Source organism: Pyrus communis, chromosome 4, assembly GCF_963583255.1.
Source record: "Pyrus communis chromosome 4, drPyrComm1.1, whole genome shotgun sequence".
Taxonomy (NCBI): domain Eukaryota; kingdom Viridiplantae; phylum Streptophyta; class Magnoliopsida; order Rosales; family Rosaceae; genus Pyrus; species Pyrus communis.
The window spans coordinates 6,756,119-6,777,464 of NC_084806.1; the positions used below are offsets into that span (position 1 = coordinate 6,756,119).

General features: G+C 39.1%; 5 protein-coding genes across 8 annotated transcripts; 3 read left to right on the plus strand and 2 right to left on the minus strand.

Moving 5' to 3' along the window:
• Positions 1–1,222: 1,222 nt before the first annotated feature.
• Positions 1,223–4,290, plus strand: LOC137730821 (NADH dehydrogenase [ubiquinone] flavoprotein 1, mitochondrial-like). Its single transcript, XM_068469804.1, has 3 exons — positions 1,223–1,355; positions 2,323–3,796; positions 4,028–4,290. The coding sequence occupies exons 1-2, from the start codon at positions 1,353–1,355 to the stop codon at positions 3,781–3,783; spliced, it is 1,464 nt and encodes a 487-aa protein (XP_068325905.1). The 5' UTR covers positions 1,223–1,352; the 3' UTR covers positions 3,784–3,796; positions 4,028–4,290.
• A 925-nt stretch (positions 4,291–5,215) lies between these two features.
• On the plus strand, positions 5,216–11,089 carry LOC137732577 (uncharacterized). Of its 3 annotated transcripts, none has more exons than XM_068471894.1 (9): positions 5,216–5,698; positions 6,137–6,912; positions 7,351–8,459; positions 8,693–8,936; positions 9,088–9,294; positions 9,636–9,809; positions 9,961–10,158; positions 10,265–10,378; positions 10,498–11,089. In XM_068471894.1, exons 2-9 carry the CDS (start codon positions 6,217–6,219, stop codon positions 10,828–10,830), a joined length of 3,075 nt encoding a protein of 1,024 aa, XP_068327995.1. In that variant the 5' UTR covers positions 5,216–5,698; positions 6,137–6,216; the 3' UTR covers positions 10,831–11,089. The 3 variants fall into 3 exon arrangements, with proteins under 3 accessions (XP_068327995.1, XP_068327994.1, XP_068327996.1); XM_068471893.1 differs by having other exon boundaries at positions 5,216–5,585; XM_068471895.1 differs by having other exon boundaries at positions 5,216–5,585; positions 6,140–6,912.
• An 86-nt stretch (positions 11,090–11,175) lies between these two features.
• LOC137732581 (OVARIAN TUMOR DOMAIN-containing deubiquitinating enzyme 4-like) lies at positions 11,176–12,907 on the minus strand. 2 transcript variants are annotated; one of them, XM_068471897.1, is made up of 6 exons: positions 12,728–12,907; positions 12,138–12,259; positions 12,003–12,043; positions 11,783–11,881; positions 11,519–11,683; positions 11,176–11,336 (listed from the first exon to the last, which is right to left on the minus strand). In XM_068471897.1, exons 1-6 carry the CDS (start codon positions 12,750–12,752, stop codon positions 11,321–11,323), a joined length of 468 nt encoding a protein of 155 aa, XP_068327998.1. In that variant the 5' UTR covers positions 12,753–12,907; the 3' UTR covers positions 11,176–11,320. The 2 variants fall into 2 exon arrangements, with proteins under 2 accessions (XP_068327998.1, XP_068327999.1); XM_068471898.1 differs by lacking the exon at positions 12,728–12,907 and adding an exon at positions 12,392–12,654.
• A 401-nt stretch (positions 12,908–13,308) lies between these two features.
• Positions 13,309–15,019, plus strand: LOC137732591 (uncharacterized). Its single transcript, XM_068471906.1, has 2 exons — positions 13,309–13,338; positions 13,669–15,019. The coding sequence occupies exons 1-2, from the start codon at positions 13,309–13,311 to the stop codon at positions 14,542–14,544; spliced, it is 906 nt and encodes a 301-aa protein (XP_068328007.1). The 3' UTR covers positions 14,545–15,019.
• A 520-nt stretch (positions 15,020–15,539) lies between these two features.
• On the minus strand, positions 15,540–18,215 carry LOC137732263 (geraniol 8-hydroxylase-like). The gene is made up of 2 exons (XM_068471571.1): positions 17,287–18,215; positions 15,540–16,167 (listed from the first exon to the last, which is right to left on the minus strand). Exons 1-2 carry the CDS (start codon positions 18,181–18,183, stop codon positions 15,547–15,549), a joined length of 1,518 nt encoding a protein of 505 aa, XP_068327672.1. The 5' UTR covers positions 18,184–18,215; the 3' UTR covers positions 15,540–15,546.
• Positions 18,216–21,346: the final 3,131 nt, after the last annotated feature.

Here is a 21,346-nt window from a genome sequence, read left to right on the forward strand (position 1 = left end):
ATTACAGCAAAATAACCCACCATATTTTTGAAACTACAGCTAAATAACCTCCACTATTTCTGAAACTTAACCAAAATAACCTACATTATTTATGGAACTACATCAAATTAACCCACACTATTTATGAAACTGAACCAAAATAATTCATACTATTTATGAAATTATAGCAAAATAACACACATTATTTCTGAAACTGAACTAGAATACTATAGATTACCACTAATTTAATTAGAATACTATGGATGATATAGTCAATCCCAATGTGTTGCAAACTTATGGTAGTCTTAATAAACGAACCACCTACTATAACACGAGTATACTGAAAGTACTGCAAGAAAAAATGTTTATTAGTACTGGAAACACTAAACACATGATTAGTTTAATTATATAATTTCCAAAAAATATTAGAAGTGATCTAATCTTTTCGATAAGGAATAAAAAAGCATTAATATGATAGCACTAGCAAGACAACAGTTTTCACCTATCACAAGAGAATTATACATTCAAAATAGAAAATAACAAAATAACAAACAAAAGGAACCAGTCAACATCTTAATGCTGAAATTCTGTTAATCGATATGGGATAAAGCTGGAGAGGTGGCTGGGAAAGGGAGCTCAAATAATTCCTTGTGATTTGGAAAGTGCCAAACAAAAGGGCATCATGTAATAAAATGTAGTAAAACGCAGTAGTAAATATCACAACGTTCAGGGGTATATTGGAATACAAGAAAAAGGTTAAGGATGTAACTTTGCTTTGGAACCTCAACTTATTTTTTGCTATGAGAGATTAAACCTGAGTCTTGAGCTCAACCACATGTATTTTCATGTCACTTAATATGTGTTATTCACATGTTAAGCTAAATGATGTCACATGTGAAAAACGTGTTGAAACTTGAGAATGTGAATCTCAAGTCAAAAAATTAAACCGAGCTGGAAAATTAAGCAAGCGAGTGGACAGAATAACATTCTTTATAAAACCCCAACAGTTCAACCCAAAGCCCACCAATAAAACCATGATTCATATAAAATTAAAAGCCCAACCCAATTTAACCAAAAAGGTCCACATGGCAAGCGTTGATCCATGGACCAAATAGAAACAGCATAGCATATATGTGATATAAGATCCAACACAAACACTCGCTCAATCTCAACCGTTCATCACCGACCTCATTAAATCATCTTGGTCGTTCTTATTTGGATGGTCCATTTTACCCCTCTCCGCATATGAGGTCCGCGTACTGGAGCTCTCCTTTATTTCCCACCTGAGCATTCTCGCTTCTTTTCCCCCAGTCTCGTTCTCGTCGATTACCTGATTCGGCGACGCATCGCGTTTCGTCCGCCGCAGCTCCACCATGGTACGCAACCGACATCTCAATTCGTCCACATTTTTTTGAGGAATTTTTTTTTTCAGGCTTATTATTCACCTCCCCAGGTTTAACTCTGATTCAGCTTCGCTTTCATGTTGTGTCAATCCGTGATCGTTTTGTATGTTAATTTTCTGTGAAATGTTTGGTTTTAGTAGATCTGATATGGGGTTTTCTGCTTTTTCTATTTGTTTGGTGGGAAAATTGAGGAAAATAGCTGGAAAGGGATAGAAAATCGAATTTTGAATAGCTAGTTAGGTTTTCACCGAAACAGACAATTCCGGATGCCCTCAGACAGAAGCCAGGTTCACCTGCCCAATGCCAATGATACGAAGAGCTAGCTTTGATACGTATTGGAGCTCTCATTAGCTGAGCCCGTCTTTTCGTAGGCTTGATTGGAGAAAGGTTCCGACTTTAGGCTTCAAACGGATTGCGAGTCATTCGGTCTACATTATTTATCACCTCCATCTTTAACGTTTTTGTTCGGATAAAACCACATGGGGATATAGCGGGGAGTCCTCTTAGGCTTATTGGGTTAATTCAATGTAGGTCTAGGTTCAATTTTGTGTGAGACTATCCTGCAGGTCAAACACGTGTAGCTTGGTGTAGGCAAATTAAAAGGGAACACATATATGGTTAAGATGTTCTAGGAATGATGAATTGAGGTTGTACAAGCTGCATTTCAATCTTATAGCACGTGCACTCGTATAGCCTTCTTCATGAAATGTAGAATCTTTAAGAAATGAATGTTGCGGATATACCACAGCTTTGTTATAGTACCAATGTTACACAGTGGTTCCGGTTGTGTAATTTGATGTTGGATTTTTCATGCATGTTTCTGTGAAGTTGGTTCATGTCAACTGTATTTTGTTTTTCTTGTTAGCTCTGAAGAGTAGATGTTATAGGCATAGGTCACTTTGGAGAAATAAACTATGTCTGACTTCTTGTTAATTTGTAGGCACCCCTCAAGGGTATACTTTCTCTGCAGAGAGCAGCCTTAGCTTGTCATCATGGTGCGAAGTGGGGCCTAGCGTTTAGATCATTCAGCACTCAGGGAGCAGCACCCTCTACTACTGCTCAACCTCCACCTCCACCTCCACCACCTCCCGAGAAAACTCATTTTGGTGGTTTGAAAGATGAAGACCGGATTTTCACCAACTTATATGGGTTGCACGACCCATTTCTCAAAGGTGCCATGAAACGAGGTGACTGGTACCGAACCAAAGATCTAGTTATTAAAGGTGCTGATTGGATTGTCAATGAAATGAAGAAGTCTGGCCTACGTGGACGTGGTGGTGCTGGTTTCCCATCTGGTCTCAAATGGTCTTTTATGCCAAAAGTATCCGATGGCCGTCCTTCCTATCTTGTCGTCAATGCTGATGAAAGTGAACCTGGAACCTGTAAGGACAGGGAAATTATGCGCCATGACCCGCACAAACTTTTAGAGGGTTGCTTGATTGCTGGTGTTGGGATGAGGGCCAGTGCTGCGTACATCTATATAAGAGGTGAATATGTGAATGAACGGTTGAACCTTGTAAAAGCTAGAAATGAAGCTTATGCAGCTGGATTACTGGGGAAAAATGCTTGTGGATCTGGTTATGATTTTGATGTTCATATCCACTTTGGTGCTGGTGCCTATATTTGTGGTGAAGAAACAGCGCTTCTGGAGAGCCTTGAAGGGAAACAGGGGAAGCCAAGATTGAAGCCTCCTTTCCCTGCTAATGCAGGATTATATGGCTGCCCCACCACTGTTACAAATGTGGAAACGGTGGCTGTTTCTCCCACCATTTTAAGGCGTGGACCAGAGTGGTTTGCCAGTTTTGGGAGAAAGAACAATTCAGGGACAAAATTGTTTTGTATCTCGGGACATGTGAACAAGCCTTGCACTGTTGAAGAGGAAATGAGCATACCCTTGAAAGAGTTACTAGAGAGGCACTGTGGAGGTGTGAGGGGCGGATGGGACAACTTACTTGCAGTAATTCCAGGTGGTTCATCTGTTCCATTGCTTACCAAGGATATATGCAATGATGTATTGATGGATTTTGATGCACTGAAGGCTGTCCAGTCAGGATTGGGAACTGCGGCTGTTATTGTGATGGATAAATCAACTGACATTGTTGATGCAATTGCAAGGCTTTCTTACTTCTACAAGCATGAGAGTTGTGGGCAGTGCACACCGTGTAGGGAGGGGACAGGATGGCTTTGGATGATCATGGAAAGAATGAAAGTTGGGAATGCAAAGCTGGAAGAGATTGACATGCTTCAGGAGGTGACCAAACAGATTGAGGGGCACACAATCTGTGCGTTGGGTGATGCTGCTGCTTGGCCTGTGCAAGGTCTAATAAGGCATTTCAGGCCAGAGCTTGAGAGGAGGATCAGGGAGCGTGCAGAGAGGGAATTGCTGGAGGCAGCTGCTTAAGTGCTTCTCTCAGGTTGCTTCTTGTATCTATTCTGCATTCATTTCTTGATTCATCTTCTAAAAAGAAGTAAATAAAGGAGAAAAACAGTACTAGTAACTTCAACTTGGGTACATTGGCATGTGTTTGTTGTTGTCTTGTTGTAAGGCCACACAACTGGTGGCCTGGTCCGGTTGGCTGAATCTAGACATCTATGGGCTAAAAAAGTTGTCGCTCGGTCTAATAAAGGGTTCTTCTGCTGTGTAGGTTAAGCTTGTATTAGTGGAAATCATGGAATAAAATGAAGTACGTGCCCCGGATTTCGGGAGGATAGGTGAATCGGAAGGCAGCTGGTGGTCCAGCTGCTATTGTTTGTTTTTAAACTGTATCTCGACTATATGACCTCACTGTCCCAGAGACAATCTGATTTATTGTGGATGCGTCTGGGCAGCATATTTATGTTGTGTTTCCAGATCTTGTTTTCCCTTACACAGTCGGAATTTTGTTAATAAATTTTCGTTTTTCGCTTCCCTGCTTTGATGGATATCCTTCACGAATTCAACTTTAAATCTCAAAACTAAGAGATTACCAAGTTCCCAAACTTAAAGGGATCTATGCCGCATTGGTAAGAAATGCACTATGAAATATTCGACCGAGGGGTAAAAAATGCACTTCATGAGGCACTACACAAAAAATTTTCAAGCCGTTGTTTACAAATCCCTGTTAGCGCGTTCTAGTCATTTTAAATCCATCTATATAATGGATCGGAGTGCATTTGTTACTAATGTAGCCTTGATCCCTTGGTACTTGGTATGGCAATGGCTTATGTGGTACACACCATGAGACTCGCCAAATTGCATACATGATATGTGACTCATCAAAGCCGGTTAAATTATTGAGTGTGACACATGTTAACATATGAAAGCTTTATCAAACAAATCAAACTAAGTTGAAAAACCAAATAAACCCTAGATCAAATCCCTTAATTATGCTTTAATTGAATCCTTAAAGCACCTAATCTCCATTGGCAAGAATCTCTGGCAGCTATACCAACTTCCATTTCAATAAAGCTGAAGGGGATGGTTTCCCACCGTTTGATAAAGAAAGAAAAACTTGACGTCGATGCTTCAACCTCTGTCGTCGGCTAACATCGCATAAAGCCATCCAATAATTATTAATTATTAGCTTTGTATCACGACCAAAGGACAGCATTGCTGGACTCCCATCAAATCAACGAATTCCACCAACAAATGGAAGTGAGTTAGTTGTCTCACAACCATTTTATTTTGGGAGGTGAATTTAACAGTCTTACTCTCTTTTTACAAAATTCTGTTTATTATAAGCATTTTTTAATGCAATTGTTTTTCGGTCGTAGTTTAATTAAATTAACCAATAAATTTAAAATATAAACTTAAAATCGACAAAATATTGATTGTCTATGTTTAACTCATTTATTTGGAGATGGTATATGAGAGGACTAAATATGTCAAGAAAGGTAGGTAATGGTCCAACTTTTTGTTTGAGAGGATAGAGAGCCCAGTGAACTGATCGTATGAGCCCAGATCGATCGGATCAGGCGAGAGCCAGAGAGCGAGAGGGGAGAGACAGTTGCTTCCTTCCTTCCCGCACATCGCGGTTGTCAACTTACCATCTTCCTCTGGTTCCTTTTTCTCCAACGACCTTCTCCTTCCTCTTCCGTACCCACCTTTCCCCTTCCAATTCATTCTTCCACATTCTGTAAATATATACCCACGCACTCACAGAAAGAAGAGAAGAAGAGAGAAAACAGAGAAGCAGCTCGCTTTTCTTCACTCTCTTCTGCATTGTAAGTTCACTCACATCTCCTTCATTTGTTCAAAGCTCCCATCTCCATCAAACTCTCTGCAATTCCCAACTTTACGTCCGATTGCCTCACAATTTTACTGTTATTCCGATCTGGTAGTACGAAGTTGCATTTTTCTACGCATCAATGCTCAGATTAAAAGTCAATTTTTTGTTTTGTTTGCTGTTAATTGATTCACTGCTGCTATTCTCATCACCCCTGTTTGCCTGTTTCAATTTTTGCTAATTTCATTCGCATTTTTATGTAACGCGGAGGGAGGTCAGAGATTTTGTCACCATTTTTAATATAAAAATATTAAAATTAAGCTGGATGATACCCAAAATTTATTCAATTTAAACCCCTCTCCGCGTTTGTATTTGTTTTGTCTTTGATGGTCAAATCTTGAACTGCCCATTATTTTTTTCTACTGAAATTCATGAGGGTTGAATTGCATCTTTTGTTGGTATTATATTACATTCAAAAGTCGAGAGCTTGGATATACTTTACATCCCATTTGTTTGTATCTGATTTTGTGATGTATTTTTATATGTAAGGAGGTTTGATGGATGTAGAAGCATTGTAAGTTTGTAACTGGTTCTACCCATCAGGAGCTGTCCCGGTGCTTTTCGTGACAATGGTTCTTGGGATAAGATCAAAGAGCAGGAAGAGCGCGGCCGTTGAGGTTGATTACCTCATCCATGTGCAGGAACTCAAGCCATGGCCCTCGTCTCAGGCTTTGAGATCTGTTCAGTCTGTTATGCTTCAGTGGGAAAACGGTGATCAGGTTTCTGGATCGTGTATTTGCAATGTTGGTGATGCGAAGATTGAATTTGGCGAGTCTTTCACGCTTCCAGTCACTTTATACAAGGAGAAATCAAGAAAAAACGCAGTTCGCGACACTTACCAGAAGAACAACTTGGAGTTTTACTTGTATGAACCTCGAAAGGACAAGGGAGTGAAAGGTCAACTCTTGGGGTCGGCTGAGATCAATCTTGCAGACTATGGGATCATTGTGGAAACCCGAAATGTGAGCACTCCGCTGAACTGGAAGAAGAGTTTTAAGAGTTCAGCGGAAACGGTTCTTTCTGTTAGTATTCAGCTGTGTGGTAAACCGAGCTCCAGCTTGACACCAAAGAGCAGCTTGTCCAGAGAAGAGTCTCTGGAAAATGAGGGAACTGAATCTGTTCCAGGGTCTGTGAATGATGGCACTGACGAGATTGCCTCTTTTACCGATGATGAGTTTGATGATGATGTTTCCTCGCATCCATCACACACTGTAAACTCCTCGGCTGTTGAGACAACAGTCAGTTCATCACCTAGCGGTGAAAAGGTATGTGAAGTCATTTTGAAAAGTTCTCCCTTTTAGATCAGTTTCTTTGCTTAGCTGCTCTTATAATGTAAAAATATGATATCTCCAGTTGCATCAAAACTATATGTAGAATTAGGTTTATGGAATTTAATTTAGTTTCAGATCCATGGTTGTAAAATGAATAACCTCATCGCTGATATTAAGGTCTTCAAATACAAATTCTGAGAACCCAAATAGTATGACTTTAAGTACCAGCACAACCATCCTTTTCATAATCATTCTCATGTGTATGTCCAAAGAAGTCCAATTTACTTTTGTTTGTCCGTTACTTCTGCACCAATCAAATATTGGACAATAACTTCCCTGACAGTGTTCATCCCGATGGTTGCTTCTCTTTATCTGATTCAATTCATTTGTGTATTTTCAGATTGTTTAACCTCCATATATAATTAATTTCAGAATGTATTAGAATCAACAGCCAATGGCACTAGGAGGACTTATGGGGAGCCTGCTGTACAGTCAATAGCAGCACCTGCAAGCACAGGGGTGACTTCAGTGGCTAAAGCATTAGAGCACCAAAATGGAAGTTCATCTCCACTGTCATCAATAGGCTCTTCCTCCATTCTGCTGAATTCTGCAAATGATCGTGCTTCTTTGCCTAACAGTTCAAAGCAGAGTGTTTCAATGCCAATCCTGAAAAAATCAATCACCCACTCTGTTCATTCAGTGTCTTCACCCTTTGGCTATCAAGACAGCCATCAGGAATCTGGTTACCATAATTTTAAGGACAACAGAATTCACATAACTCGTTCTAACAGAAGTGCCAGAATGCATGAAAATGCTCAAGATCTTATCAGGGACAATATTGTCCGTAACCATGCTGCTGAAGGTTCATCCTCAAGCACGTCTATTCAGGAGGACACAAACTCCACATTTGCAAGCAATGCAGATTCACAAGCCTTTCGAGAGGATGGTCATCTCTTAAAGGCAAATCATTATACTTTTGATGACAAATTAGCTTCTCGATTTTCACAAGATGCTACCAGAAAACAAGTCAGGTTAAAGAGTGAAACTTTTACACCCGGCAGGAGAGTTGTTGGAGTGCAGGGAAGTAACGTTAAAAGTAATGAACTAAAACATGTAAAGTCTGTGCAGTTACCTTTAGTATCAGCTCAGAACAATAGACAGTCAAGCAATAATGAGCTTCTCGAAAAATCAAAGGAAGCTGAAATTCCTAAAGATGCTTATGTTCATGGTAGAATTAGCGCGACAAGTGAAAGAGAAGAAAAAACAGTCAGCTTTTCCGATGGAAAAGTTGACTTGGAGTCTACAATTGAATTGCTTAAGGAAGAACTGAGAGAAGCTGCTGCTGTTGAGATTGGCCTTTACTCTGTTGCCGCTGAGCATGGGAGCCACACAAATAGGATTCATGCTCCTGCTCGTCGACTTTCTAGATTCTATTTTCATGCTTGCAAAACAAGCTCTGGAGCTAAGAAGGCAAATGCAGCAAGAGCTGCTATCACTGGACTAATCTTGGTTTCTAAAGCATGCGGAAATGATGTTGCTAGGTATTAGAGCTAAATAAATGGAAACTGAACTCACCATTTTAATTTACTGGCAATGCCTTATCAGTAAAAGAAATGATGTCCAAGATGAATTCATATGCATTTTTGTTTTCTTTTCTTTTTTCTCTTGACGATCCTAATCATTTGATGCTTTGAGTTCTAAACATCTTCCAGAATGCGAAGATAATTATCTTTTAGTTTGACGCTTCACTGTATGTTTTGTTGCCAATGAACAGGTTGACATTCTGGTTGTCGAATTCAATTGTGTTGAGAGCTATTATCAGCCAGTCCTTGCCCTGCAGTAAAGTTGGCGCTGAGGGGGTTTTAAAAGCAAAGAATGGGTTTCTTCCTCACAAGGAAGAGAACAATTGCACTCTTGAAAGTTTTGATGATTGGGAGGATCCGCAGATATTTATGGCTGCTTTGGAAAAGTTTGAAGGTTGGATCTTCTCCCGAATTGTTGAGTCTGTATGGTGGCAGGTAAAACCCATATTATTTTCAGTTTTCTTCATTATTGGCATCATCACCTCTTTTCATTATTTCACTATTGAGCTCTCCCTACAAGAATTTAGCCTAGATCTGAAAGCCGTTGCTATTCATGACGGATACGTATCTTGTTTTCCCTCTCCAGAATATGACTCCATATATGCAGTCAGCGGCTGCGAAGGGCTCAAGCTCAAGGAAAGCCAATGGAAGGAAGCATGGTTTGGGTGGTCATGAGCAAGGTAACTTTTCTATGGAGCTGTGGAAGAAGGCCTTCAAAGATGCCTGTGAAAGGCTCTGTCCTGCAAGAGCTGGTGGACATGAGTGTGGCTGCTTGCCTCTGCTGGCTCGTTTGGTAGGTTTATGCATCATAGTCCCTTCCTCAATGTGTACGTTGAGCTTTTCACTTCACCTGGGAACTCCTAAAGGTTATCATAGAACACTGTGCACGAATATAGTTGAAAACTTCGTGCAAATGCTATAGGTAGCCAGAGCTACACCACCAATGTTTAAATGAAAATATATCTAATGTTTTATTTATGTATCAAACTCTCAATAGAATTCCAGGACCTCGTTATAGTGAGCTTTTACTATTGCGGTGTGTTTCCAAAAGTCATTTAAAGATCCGTCACATGGTTTTTCTACTTTCCTCAAAATTTATGCAGACTTACAGAATGCTAATCTATGGTTTTTCAGGTAATGGAGCAATTAGTGGATAGATTGGATGTGGCTATGTTCAATGCTATTCTTCGTGAAAATGCTGAAGAGATGCCCACAGATCCTGTGTCCGACCCCATAAGTGATTCTAAGGTTCTCCCTATTCCAGCTGGAAAGTCGAGCTTTGGGGCTGGTGCACAGCTAAAAAATGCGGTGAGTGTGGACCTCATCTTGTGAGGTTATTAGTCACACTGTTTTTTCGGTTGCCGGTGAAAAGTCACAATTTTTATTTAAAAAAAAAATAAATAAATACTAGTCTTGCATTTCGTTGATGGAAGGATTGTGCTTGTTTTCATGACCGCAGATTGGAAGCTGGTCTAGATGGCTTACTGATCTATTTGGCATTGATGATACTGATGCCCCTGATGATAATACTAAACTCAGTGATCACAAGGGACAAGAGTGCCCAACATCCTTTAAAGCTTTCCGTCTTCTTAATGCTTTGAGTGACCTCATGATGCTTCCATTTGATATGCTGGCAGATAAATCCACCCGGCAAGAGGTAAAGACTGGGTTTGTGTCCACGCCCCACAGTTAATAAAAGAACACCAAGTTTATAATAACTCCCTGCCATTTTGTAATAATCACTGTTTCATTGATTTTTGAAGGTATGCCCTACATTTGGTGCATCATTGATCAAGAGGGTTATATACAATTTTGTTCCAGATGAGTTTTGCCCAGACCCAATTCCCACGGCAGTTTTTGAGGCTCTTGATTATGAGGTACCTAAGAGGCCCTCGAATATCTCGGCATGTAACGATTCAGCTTATTTACTGAACTTCATTCCTGTTCGAATGGTGTAGGACTGATTTGTTATCCATTTTGCTTGTTATTTATTTAGGAGAATTCAGAAGATAAAACTGACTCTGCTGCAAGTTTCCCATGCAACGCAAATCCTACAATCTATTCACCACCTCCAGCTGCTTCACTATTAAGCATTATAGGAGAGGTAGGAAGTCTAACTCTCTCGAGGAGTGGGTCATCAGTGCTTAAGAAATCGTATACAAGTGATGATGAGCTTGATGAGTTGGATTCACCGATGACATCAATCATCATAGACAATTCCCCGTTTTCTCCCAGTCCATTGGCAGCCAACTCAACACCGAAGTGGAAGGGTGGTCGGAATGCTGTCAGGTATCAACTCCTCCGTGAAGTTTGGAAGGATAGCGACTGATCTTCCCTTTCATGTATGTATCTGATGTACCCGGGGCAGTTGTTCAATTTGGGGGCTCCCTTTACTTCTCGCTTGTACATAGATGAGTATTTATACAACGTTACAACCATATGAATATCGAGGCAGTTTGTTCCACAGCAGTGGTTATCCAGTTGGCGGCTGTAATCTAAGCTTTCATGGAAGCCTGTTATTTTTTTGAATAATGATATCGTGTAGAATAAGTTTATACATATACCCAACCTTAATCTCCGTTTCCTTGTCTCGTTGTCTATGGACTTGAACTATGGCAGCAGGCAGGCGTTAGCCGATACTTGTCTATGGAATTGAGTTATGCAAATGTTGAACTGTTGAACGATTCATTTGAACTGAAATTTCGAGGATGTTGTATGAGAAAGTACCCATTTCTCGAATCAAATACTTATAAACATAACAGCAGGAATACAGTTCAAGATTTTGAATGACTACAGGCTACTGCACCACGCATCTCTGGCTATCTTTGTTTGCACCTGCAAACACCCACAACGAAAATTCATGAGCCACTGGCTGATTTGAGCGGCAGAGACAAAATTATGAAAGATATAAGCCAAAACCCGAGAAGGAAACCAAGCAAACAACTAGAGCCTATTGTGCCTTCTGGTGCATATGGTTTTTCCAGGAAACAGATGAGTAGGAAATGAAGAAATCTTACAACTTGGACTGTGTACCAGTAGTTGCAGCAGGCAGTGCGTCGTAGTGTCCATAACCATGATAAAGTACGCGGATAGGGTTGTCCTTACCGTACTCTTGACCATATTCGGCTATGATCTTGAGGTCGCCGGAATCCTTGTCCCGCATATAAACTGTAATCGGCATCCTAGGAATGAAATTGTATCATTAACTGTAAGATCGACGAACCTACGTACCTTCTGAAATATATAGAAACTTTCTTAGCATAGGAGTATATAGGACTTACCGTAGGACATGTGAGGACATAAGCAACTCAGGTTCTCCTCCCCAAATATGGGGCTGTCGCATCTGTACAACGTACGTTTCAAAATCATCTTCAATAAACCTGCAAATAAATTCGAAACAAATTACGAGAAGCGATTGACAATGATTTTCAAAGCAGTTTAAATCTGCATCGAGGCAGAAGTTATCGAGATCCAGGTTGGTGAGATCTTTACGAAATTTACCATTCGGTGTCTGACCTCCGTCTGATGAATTCATCGACCACCTGTCCAAATTATATCACCATTTTACATAGGAAATCGAAGGACAAATAGCATCAGTATCCTTCTGAATTCAGTAAATTTGAGTTCATCGTGTACCTTTGATCTGAGCTCGTCGGCAAGTTCTCTCTGAAGGTTGTCACTTGGAGATGGTTTCCCTGCCCTTAGAGAAGCGCCGTGAACCACAGACCGGAACAAACATCTTCCGTCTCCACGTATACCTGTACGAAACACACATAAATTAACAGTTGATGATCGCAAAACACATTTGCATTCAGTATTTAAAACATGAAAATAAATTGTAAAAATAAAATAAAGCGAAAAAAAAAAAAAAAAAAAAAACAAACCAATACCTTGATCCATAACAATTTACCAATATTCCCAAATTAAGGAGTACAAATTGGGAGGAAATTTTAGTAACCAAATGGCAGACAAAGTGCAAGGATTCAAGAAACGAATCTATTGTAACACCAGATACATGAAGAAAAGCACTTATATACGAAAACCACACCAGACATATGAAGAAAAGCACTTATACGAAAAGCACAAGCAATTCGTCTAATTACTGAAGTTAGGAATAACAAATTAACATGCATTCAAGAAAATAAAAAACTTCCATTCTAAATAAGAAGAAAAAAAATCAAAACTTTCGTAACAAAAAACAAAGTTAACAAATGAAATTTTGTTACCGAGAAGATTTTCCCGTTTCGGCATCGGTTGAATTCAGGTTAAGCAGTTGACAAAACAAACAAAAAAATCAGTAAAACTGCCAACTTATATGAATGATGAATCTTCATCTTTTGCTTCTTGATTTCGACGTGCAAAACTGCAATTGAGTCTCAGCCGTTGAATGAGCTCGACATCGACTGATGAGACGACAGCTCCTCCACATTTCACAGCCTTTTGCTTTCAAAGAATCAAATTCGATGCTTTTAATTTTGCTTTTCGAACTCTCAAGTTTCAACCAACGACCAACGGCTAGGATCCGTTACGTGCGCCCTTTTCCAAGCTCACTCAAACGACGACGTAAGGTGTATCATGCATGTAACACGTGTCAATAACACATAGAACTCCCCCGCTAAAATCAATAGGACCCGCTCGTATCCAACTGGCAGGGCGCCAAAAATGAAACTTCGCCCTTCCAAACAATAGATTTTGGTTTTTTTTTTTTTTTTTTTTTTTTACTATTTACAGGTGCTTTCAAATTTAGGGTAGAAGACTTCTCTTTGGAATAAATATAAGGCCAAAATCCTTAACTACTTTTCATGATATGGATTCCCGGGCATCCTTGGCGTCCCAGGTAACAACATCTCTCTCCAATCTCAAACCTCGATGATTTAAGTCGGAATCTAATTTTATGTTCATTTTCATTTACATTCTCTTCAAAAAAACATATATTCTTTATTAAAAAAGGAACATGCATCGTTATTGTATCGACATTGTTGAAAATATACTGATAACATGGCCGCTGTTTTATGGCAATAAATGACATCGACACATTATCAATGACACATCGATAGTTTGTTCTAGAACTGAACTATTATTTTCATATGTGTCACATTTGCTTTCACATTTTTATATGGAGTACCATATTTAATGTGCATGCCTGATTAAATTTGGAATTTCTCAGGAATCAACGCCGCAAATCAACATGATCAGTCCCAGAAAACGCCCATTTCACACTTGTGCGGTTTCAATTTTACTGGTAGCTCATAGAGCCTTCACCATAGCCCAAGGTCTCAATGGACCGCTAGGGTTCATAATAAAAATTGCAGCCAGACTAGTCACGTTGGCCGGAACCTTGGCTTATGCCTTGCAATACCAATGGCTCACAATGGCAATCCTCTCATTCATCGATTGTCGAATTTTAGCCCTTGAAGACATGATCGAGAGATTTTACCCTCCTTCACACATTGTGTTCGACAAGATTGACGACCTTGTCCAAGTCACCGAATCCCTGCCTGGAAAATTTGACAATGCCGTTGGCAAAATCCCGGCACATTTCCATCACGTTTCGTTTTTGGATTGGACGTTGGTGCGTGCCATTTCGCTGCTGAATTTTGTTGCGGCTACATTGAACTATTGGAGATTGTCAAACGGTACGAGGGAGAAGGAGATTAAGGTTGATACAAGCAGCAATATTGATCGAAACCGTGGACCGGGTTCGGTTCATGAAGCTGACTGGTCTACCCCAAATGGTAATAAGAATAATGCTGCTGCAAGTGGTGATCAGATTAATAAGGGTAATACCTTTTCTTCTCCTCGTAGAGGTGTTACTTACAAGGAAGTGCTTCTGCAGAAGGGAACAAATAAAGGAGGGATTGGAAAAAAAGAAGAGAATAAGGTTAATAACAAGGAAGAAGTGGAGAGTAGTGTCACTGATGATGATAGTGAAACCAACTCTAAAGATGACCTCCTTGAATTGTTCGAATCAGCGTGGCTTATGACATCGCCCGGAAAAAATAAGGGAAAATACGCGCCACGTTCGGTTTCATTCATTTTTTGACAAAAGTAGCATGGTTTAAACCACTCATTTCACGAAAAACAAAAAATTGTGCAAAAAGAATGCTATTCTTGAGATAAGGTTATATATTTAGCTAGTTTTGTTAATATGAAACATTAAGGTAATTTTTAATGTTTTAGAACTTGGTAAATATATGTAGATACAAAAATGACAGTGTTATTTGGCTGTCCAATTCCATAAACCTTGGGAGCTGAGTAGGATTCTTTGTGTTATGATAGAGAACTAAGCATCAGTTGGTTCTGTACTTTAGTTTTGGCATCACATCAAGAAATGCAATGGCAGTAAATAAAATGTTATATTGTTTGTGGTTTGTGGAATTTACAAAATCCACCGAGTGTGCTCTCAAAATTTGCAAAGCAAAACTCTCCCTTGCATCATTCTCATTAGTACTTATCGTTTCTTCACTCTCAAGTCTCAAACGATATCAATTTTGTCAGACGCGACAAATAGGGGTTACATATCAACAACTAGCAAGGTTGGAGTTTTATTTTTTCGAATGAACACGGCTCTAATCGGCTCTCTAACTGCGAGGAGTGGCTTAAGCGTGCCGTTGAGGTACTTGGAGCAATGCTTTTGGGAGTGACTGTTTAAAAGATCATGCATGTTGCTTGTCACTCCTTGGAATGTAAAAAAAGACGACAGCTTGAGAGATGATCTTTCTTTTACATAAATTATTTATATGCCCGAAATGAAAAAAAACCCTGGCTTATGTCAAGCAACATTGTTTTAAAAATATTGCGTGACTCCTCCCTTTCGTTTGTTTAGTCTGGATTATATCATTAGTAAAAAGGATAAAAGAGTCAAATATTTTTTTTTTTTAAATTTCCCATGCATTTTTTTTGTAATTAAAATGCTTGCTTTGAGATAAAGAGTCACTCAGGGTCTTCAATTGATTAAAGTTCACAACATAGCCATTTTTGTAGAAACCATAACTACGTACGGTTCTATAGGTGCACTCCCATACATACAATGTATAACGTAAAATCATGCTAGGTTTTTATATAGCATGGCCACAGCTATGAGAGGCTGAGCTTTCTCTAAGGTGATGCCAAACTTCTCTTCCATGTTCAAGGTCTCTGGTACAACTCCATTTTCAAGCTTCCAATCGTCAAACGAGTTAATAAGCGAGCCCAACATCAAATTCAACATTCTCATTGCCAATGGCAATCCAGGACATATTCTCCTCCCACCACCAAACGGAATAAGCTCAAAGTTACCTCCTAAAACATCAATTTCCGAATCCAAAAACCTCTCCGGCATAAACGAGTTTGGATCGTCCCAAATGTTGGGGTCTCTCCCTATGGCCCATGCATTGACCAATACTTGTGCACCCTTTGGTACAATGTACCCGCAGATTTCAACATCTATTTCGGCTTTTCGAGGAAGTAGAAATGGAACGACTGGGTGCAATCTGAAGGTTTCTTTGATTATGGCTTGTAAGTAAGGGAGTCGAGCAATGTGTGACTCCTCAACTGGCTTTCCTTTGCCGATGATTTGCTTCAGCTCTGCTTGTGCTTGTGATAGTTTTTCTGGGTTGCGGAGTAGCTCAGCCATTGCCCACTCCAATGTGCCTGAAGTTGTATCTGTGGCTGCAGTAAACAGATCCTAATTGACCAAATGGCTAATTAGCCTGAAATTTTAATATATCAAAATGAGGAGAACAGAAGAAAAACTGATTACAAACAATTATTCTTATTCGCCACTAACTAGTAGTGAAGTTCTTCTTCACTTGTAAGTTTGAGATCTTAAATTTAAATCTTCAAAATAACGAATTTATTACCAATTTATTCCTCCTTTCTCATAGTGTAAATATATTATTGCATAAAAATATATTCTTATTCTACTGACTGAAAGAAAGGATTTTTTTAAAAAATTTGATAAGACGCTACGTAGCAAAGGGACTACATTTTTGTCAAGACCTCATTCCTACAAGGTTGCAGTAGGTGTATTCATAAAGATCTAATCTTGAAACAAACGGGACATGAAAGCAATTTTAATCATACTCCAACAAAAAAGGACTTGAAAACTTTGAGTAGTGAATAGTACTAGGTTTGACTTTTTAGGTAAGAATGTGGTTTTTCGTTAAAGTGAACAATACCGCGGGCTTTTTGTTAAAACTTCCAAAAATTAAATGAGGCTAATATAATGAATGAAAAAAACTACTTGTACTAACTCAAGTGACCATATGATTATTGGGGCCCTTAAACACCCACCCTCCACCTTCCCCCTTTTTATTAGATTATCTTTGACATGGATCATTACAAATCTGGCTAAAGCCAAAGTCAACGAGGGCACAACTGTGAAAAAAAATTAAAGTCCCGAAGACAGGGTTATCCGATAAAAATTTCACTTGTCATATAACTCTTATAATGTTGAGAGATATAATTCATTCACTAAATTTTAGTGCTCTTGATAATTCTTCCTTTAAATACGAAAGGCTCCCAACAAATCGTGTATATAGTCCTTCACCACCTCAAGAATAGTAAGCAATAATAGAGAGCCCTCAAGAATAGTAGGCAATAATAGAGAGCCCTCGTGAAGTGTCAATTATTTATGTACACCTCAAGTGATGCACATGATGGCCAGTTTAGAAGGTACATATAGCGACACAACTAATAATTAACAAAAAAGTAAATGACCAGCAACAACAAAAATTAATGATCGAAGAAAACCTAGTTACTTTTTAATTCATCAAATCAAGAACAATATGTGGTAGGAACTAACCAAAAACAAATGCTCAGTTTCAGCCATGTCCATGTCCTTGCTTTTCTCTTCACTGAAGTTTATAAGTGTATCCAACATATCTTTAGTTGTGACATAATCACGTGATTTTCTTGACTCCAACCTTTGTGTGATCATGCGGTCAAAGAGGCTGATCATCTTCTGGAAGTGATTGGCCAGACGACGCCGTATTCCCATGGGATCGATCTTCTTAAGTACAGGAAAATAGTCAGCCAAGTTTGGCTTCCCAATCTCTTCAACAATACCCCACACCAACTCCTTATACTCTCTAGCCGTATCACTATTCGGGTCCGCCAAATCCACAGAGAATACGGTACGCGACATCAAGTTGAGCGTAGTTTTGAAAGCAGCACTTCTAACATCAACGGCTTCACCTTTTAAAACGCTTTCGTTGACCTCGGATATGAGGTCTTGAACTTTTAGGCGACGGTTGGCTTGGTTGGCGTCGAGAACTTTGGTGGCAAACAATTGCGAGTTGCATATTTTTCGAAGGTTTCTCCATGCCGCTGAAACCGGTTTCCAGGCCATGCCGTACTTAGCATGGTCACAGGCCTGGACCGCATCTGGGACGGTTCGGTTGCAGAAGAGTTGTTCGTGGGTTCGGAAGACTTCTTTGGCGACGGTTGACGAAGAAATTACCACCGTCGTTATTTGGCCGAGTTGCAAGGCCATTACGGGGCCGTAGCGTTGTGAAAGCTTGGTGAGAGAGAGATGGGGTTTGTTGCCAAGCTCTAAGAGATTGCCAATGAGGGGAAGTGGGTTTGGTCCAGGTGGGATCCTTGTGGTAACTGATGATCTTCTTCCAAGTGAATAATAGAGGATGTAAATTGAGATCCATGCAACCATTAGACCTAGTAGTATGCAACTCAAGATGTCCATCTCTGAGCTCTGTCTCCTCGTTCTCCTAAACCTTTAACTTTGTTGCAATTGTTGAAAGAGACGACGAATGTTGCGTATATATCCAAATCGAGAAGTGATTGGACGCATGTGGACTACATTATACTTACCACTTTTTGTATTTTCATTTATTTATTTTTAATTCGCAAGTAAAATTTTATTTACTATTTTTAATTTGTAAAAAATTCATTACTTCTTTACATTGGTGAGGTTGTTTCTTTTGAATTCTATTTGACAATTATTTTACTATTTTGTACTTATTTAATTATTTTTTTTTTCTTTTTAAAAGTTCTAAGAAGTGAGAAGCATTTTTTACAATATGAAAGATTTATTAAAATTTACGTTCTCTTTTATATAGAGATAAATTGTGTGTCGTCTAGAAAACAAAGCCATTGAACAAAAGGACACATTGACACACCCCCGACCCAGAATGTCCACCTAAACTCTAACTCGAGCTGTGCTGGCCGACACCTAGAGGGTGACAAAGCCATAAAATGTGGTGGTGTGGAAAATATGAATAAATTTAACCTAAAAGTGCCTAAATGTAAGAGTGTGCTTGTGAGCAGGAACAAACCTAATTCACACGTGATGCAGAGCATAAGTAAAGTACAGTAAAGGTAGGATAAGAATTATACGTCGAAGGTAATCACCTTTACCAAAGTTTGTCAAGAATCCTCGTCAACAGGAAAGCTTAGCCACTAAAACCTGGAGTAGCGAAAAATAAGGGTGAGTGGGCCAAAAATAAAGTTTTATAAAAACCTTTTCGAAAACATAATAACCCCTCGCCGTAAAACAAGTATAGTTTCCAAAATATACATACTACATATAGTAAGAAAATGCTTATCGTAACCTGCAATAGCTCAAGAATTCAGTTTGTCACCATTTTTCGTACATAGGCATATAATTAGTAATCACAATATCTCACATAAATAAGCATATCATATCGAGTGCTCATCGACATATGCTAATACATGAGTTCATGCAGAGGTATTCTGACATGAACATGAATGGGTGTAATAATGATTTACGCTCTAGTACTACAATCAAGTGAAGACTAGAGCTATGTGCATCACATACGAGTCCTAATTGCATATTACAATTTAGGACAGGACTGGCACCTACAATGGGTCCAAAGTGAGTGTATGGTGCGATGTGAACATACACGTGAAAGACTGGCCCTGGCCTGGGCGAGTATTAACACCTATGCAGCACATGATGAGTAGATAATATAATCATGATCATGTAATGGTAATCGATAATTCTAATCAACCATAACACTATTCATGGCCACTAATATAATTAAAGCATTCTATACTAGTACGCATATCTGTGCATCCCGCAAGATTCAAAATAATTTCGTAAATTCCATCATTTCACCAATTCTTACAAGTATTAGTCTAATTCAAGCATACGTAAGAGATTCTTTTTCAAACATATAAATGGATAATATATAAATATATAATATTTAAAAGCAAAGACATACTCACAGATACTGGCGAGGTCACAGCCGTTCGAACTAGGAAAACTAGAGTCACCAATAATAATCGCACCTAAGCATAACATTGGGGCCCGTTAGTAAAAAACCTAAACGATCAAATTTGAGAAAATGGAGTGCGGATTTGGAATCAGGGCGTCGAAATATGCTAAAGATGGTCCTCGGCAAATTTTACAAAAAGTCAATAGTCAACCCTAAAAGTCAATCGAAACGCCCTAATGGTCAACTATGCCAAAACCTCAGAATTTCACTAAATGGATGTCAAAAATGGACTCGGAGCATCGAAATTAGTTTAGGAGGGTTTCCGAAAAAATTTTGAAAAAAAATCAACAAAAGTTGACTAACAGTTAACGGTTAACTTTAATGGAATATTCCCTTCTCATAATGAATATTCTGTTAAAGTTAACTGAATATTCATTCCCTCTAATTTCAGAAATGAACTTGGACTTGAACAAAGACCCAAAGGTTTGGGCCGGATTTGGGCTTAGGCCTTTTCTTTTTTTGTAGATTTTAGGATGAATTCAAATGCTCCATTCAGACGTATTTCACAACCAAAATTTGCCCATAATATATCAAAACGAAGCTAGGAAAGTGTACAATAAGATTATACCTATTTAGAAGCCCAATGGTGCTGGAGATGGCCGGAAAATGGCATGAAAAATGACTGGTCCATTGGAAACTGGGAAAATTGGCCGGAAAACTGGACAAACTTTAAATGTCCATAACTTTGTCAATATATAATGAAATTGAGTGATTTAAAAATGAAAATCGTACCTCGGGATCAAAAAAAGAGATTGGTACCCTACTCGACTGCTAACTTGCCATGATTTGGTCGGAAAATGGCTCAAAAATCTCGGAGGTTGCCGGAAACTAGGTAAACTTTAAACGTTTATAACTTCTTCAATTCTTGACCAAAATCGACGATCTTTATATGGAAATGAAGTTTAGTAAGAGCATAAAAATTTTATACCTTTTGAAATTCTAAAAATTGGACGGAATTGGACTGAAAATGGCTTGAAAGCTCTCGGACCCTTTTTTCGACGTTTCGAAACTCAGTTGTTTTCAATTCTGTTTATGTGGATGGACTTGTGAGGATGACAGGATTACGATGGTGACGTTTTGAAGCTCATTCTTCTGTGTTTGATGATTTTGCTTGGGTTTGTAGAGAGAAGGGAATGGTATAGGTTGAGGGAGAAGAAGAGAGAATGTGAGAGAGAGAGAGAGAAAGTGAGAATGATAGAGAGAGCTTCAAATGAGGGAGACAGTATGGTCCAGAAAATAGGGAGACACGAGAGTGAGGGGAGAAGTAAGGGGTGTGGGCCCTACGTAGCCCACAAAACAAGCCACAAAAATATCTCACACGAATTTACCAAATCACCATTCATGTTCGTAAGTCCATAAAATCTCTACCCTAATTCCAAATTCAATTCTGATTGCGCTTACGCGTTCGTAGTGAAGAGTACTACGAGGATACACTAAAAGAATGTTTCATACATCTCACAATACGCTGGTCAACGAAAGTCAACATCCTCGCCTCTAAGGGCAATTTCGTCAATTCACCCCTTTTAAAATTAATAAAATCGTTAAATTAAGGATGGGTTGTCACACACATATAAATGAAATAGTTTAAATCCTTATTGTTCTCCATTC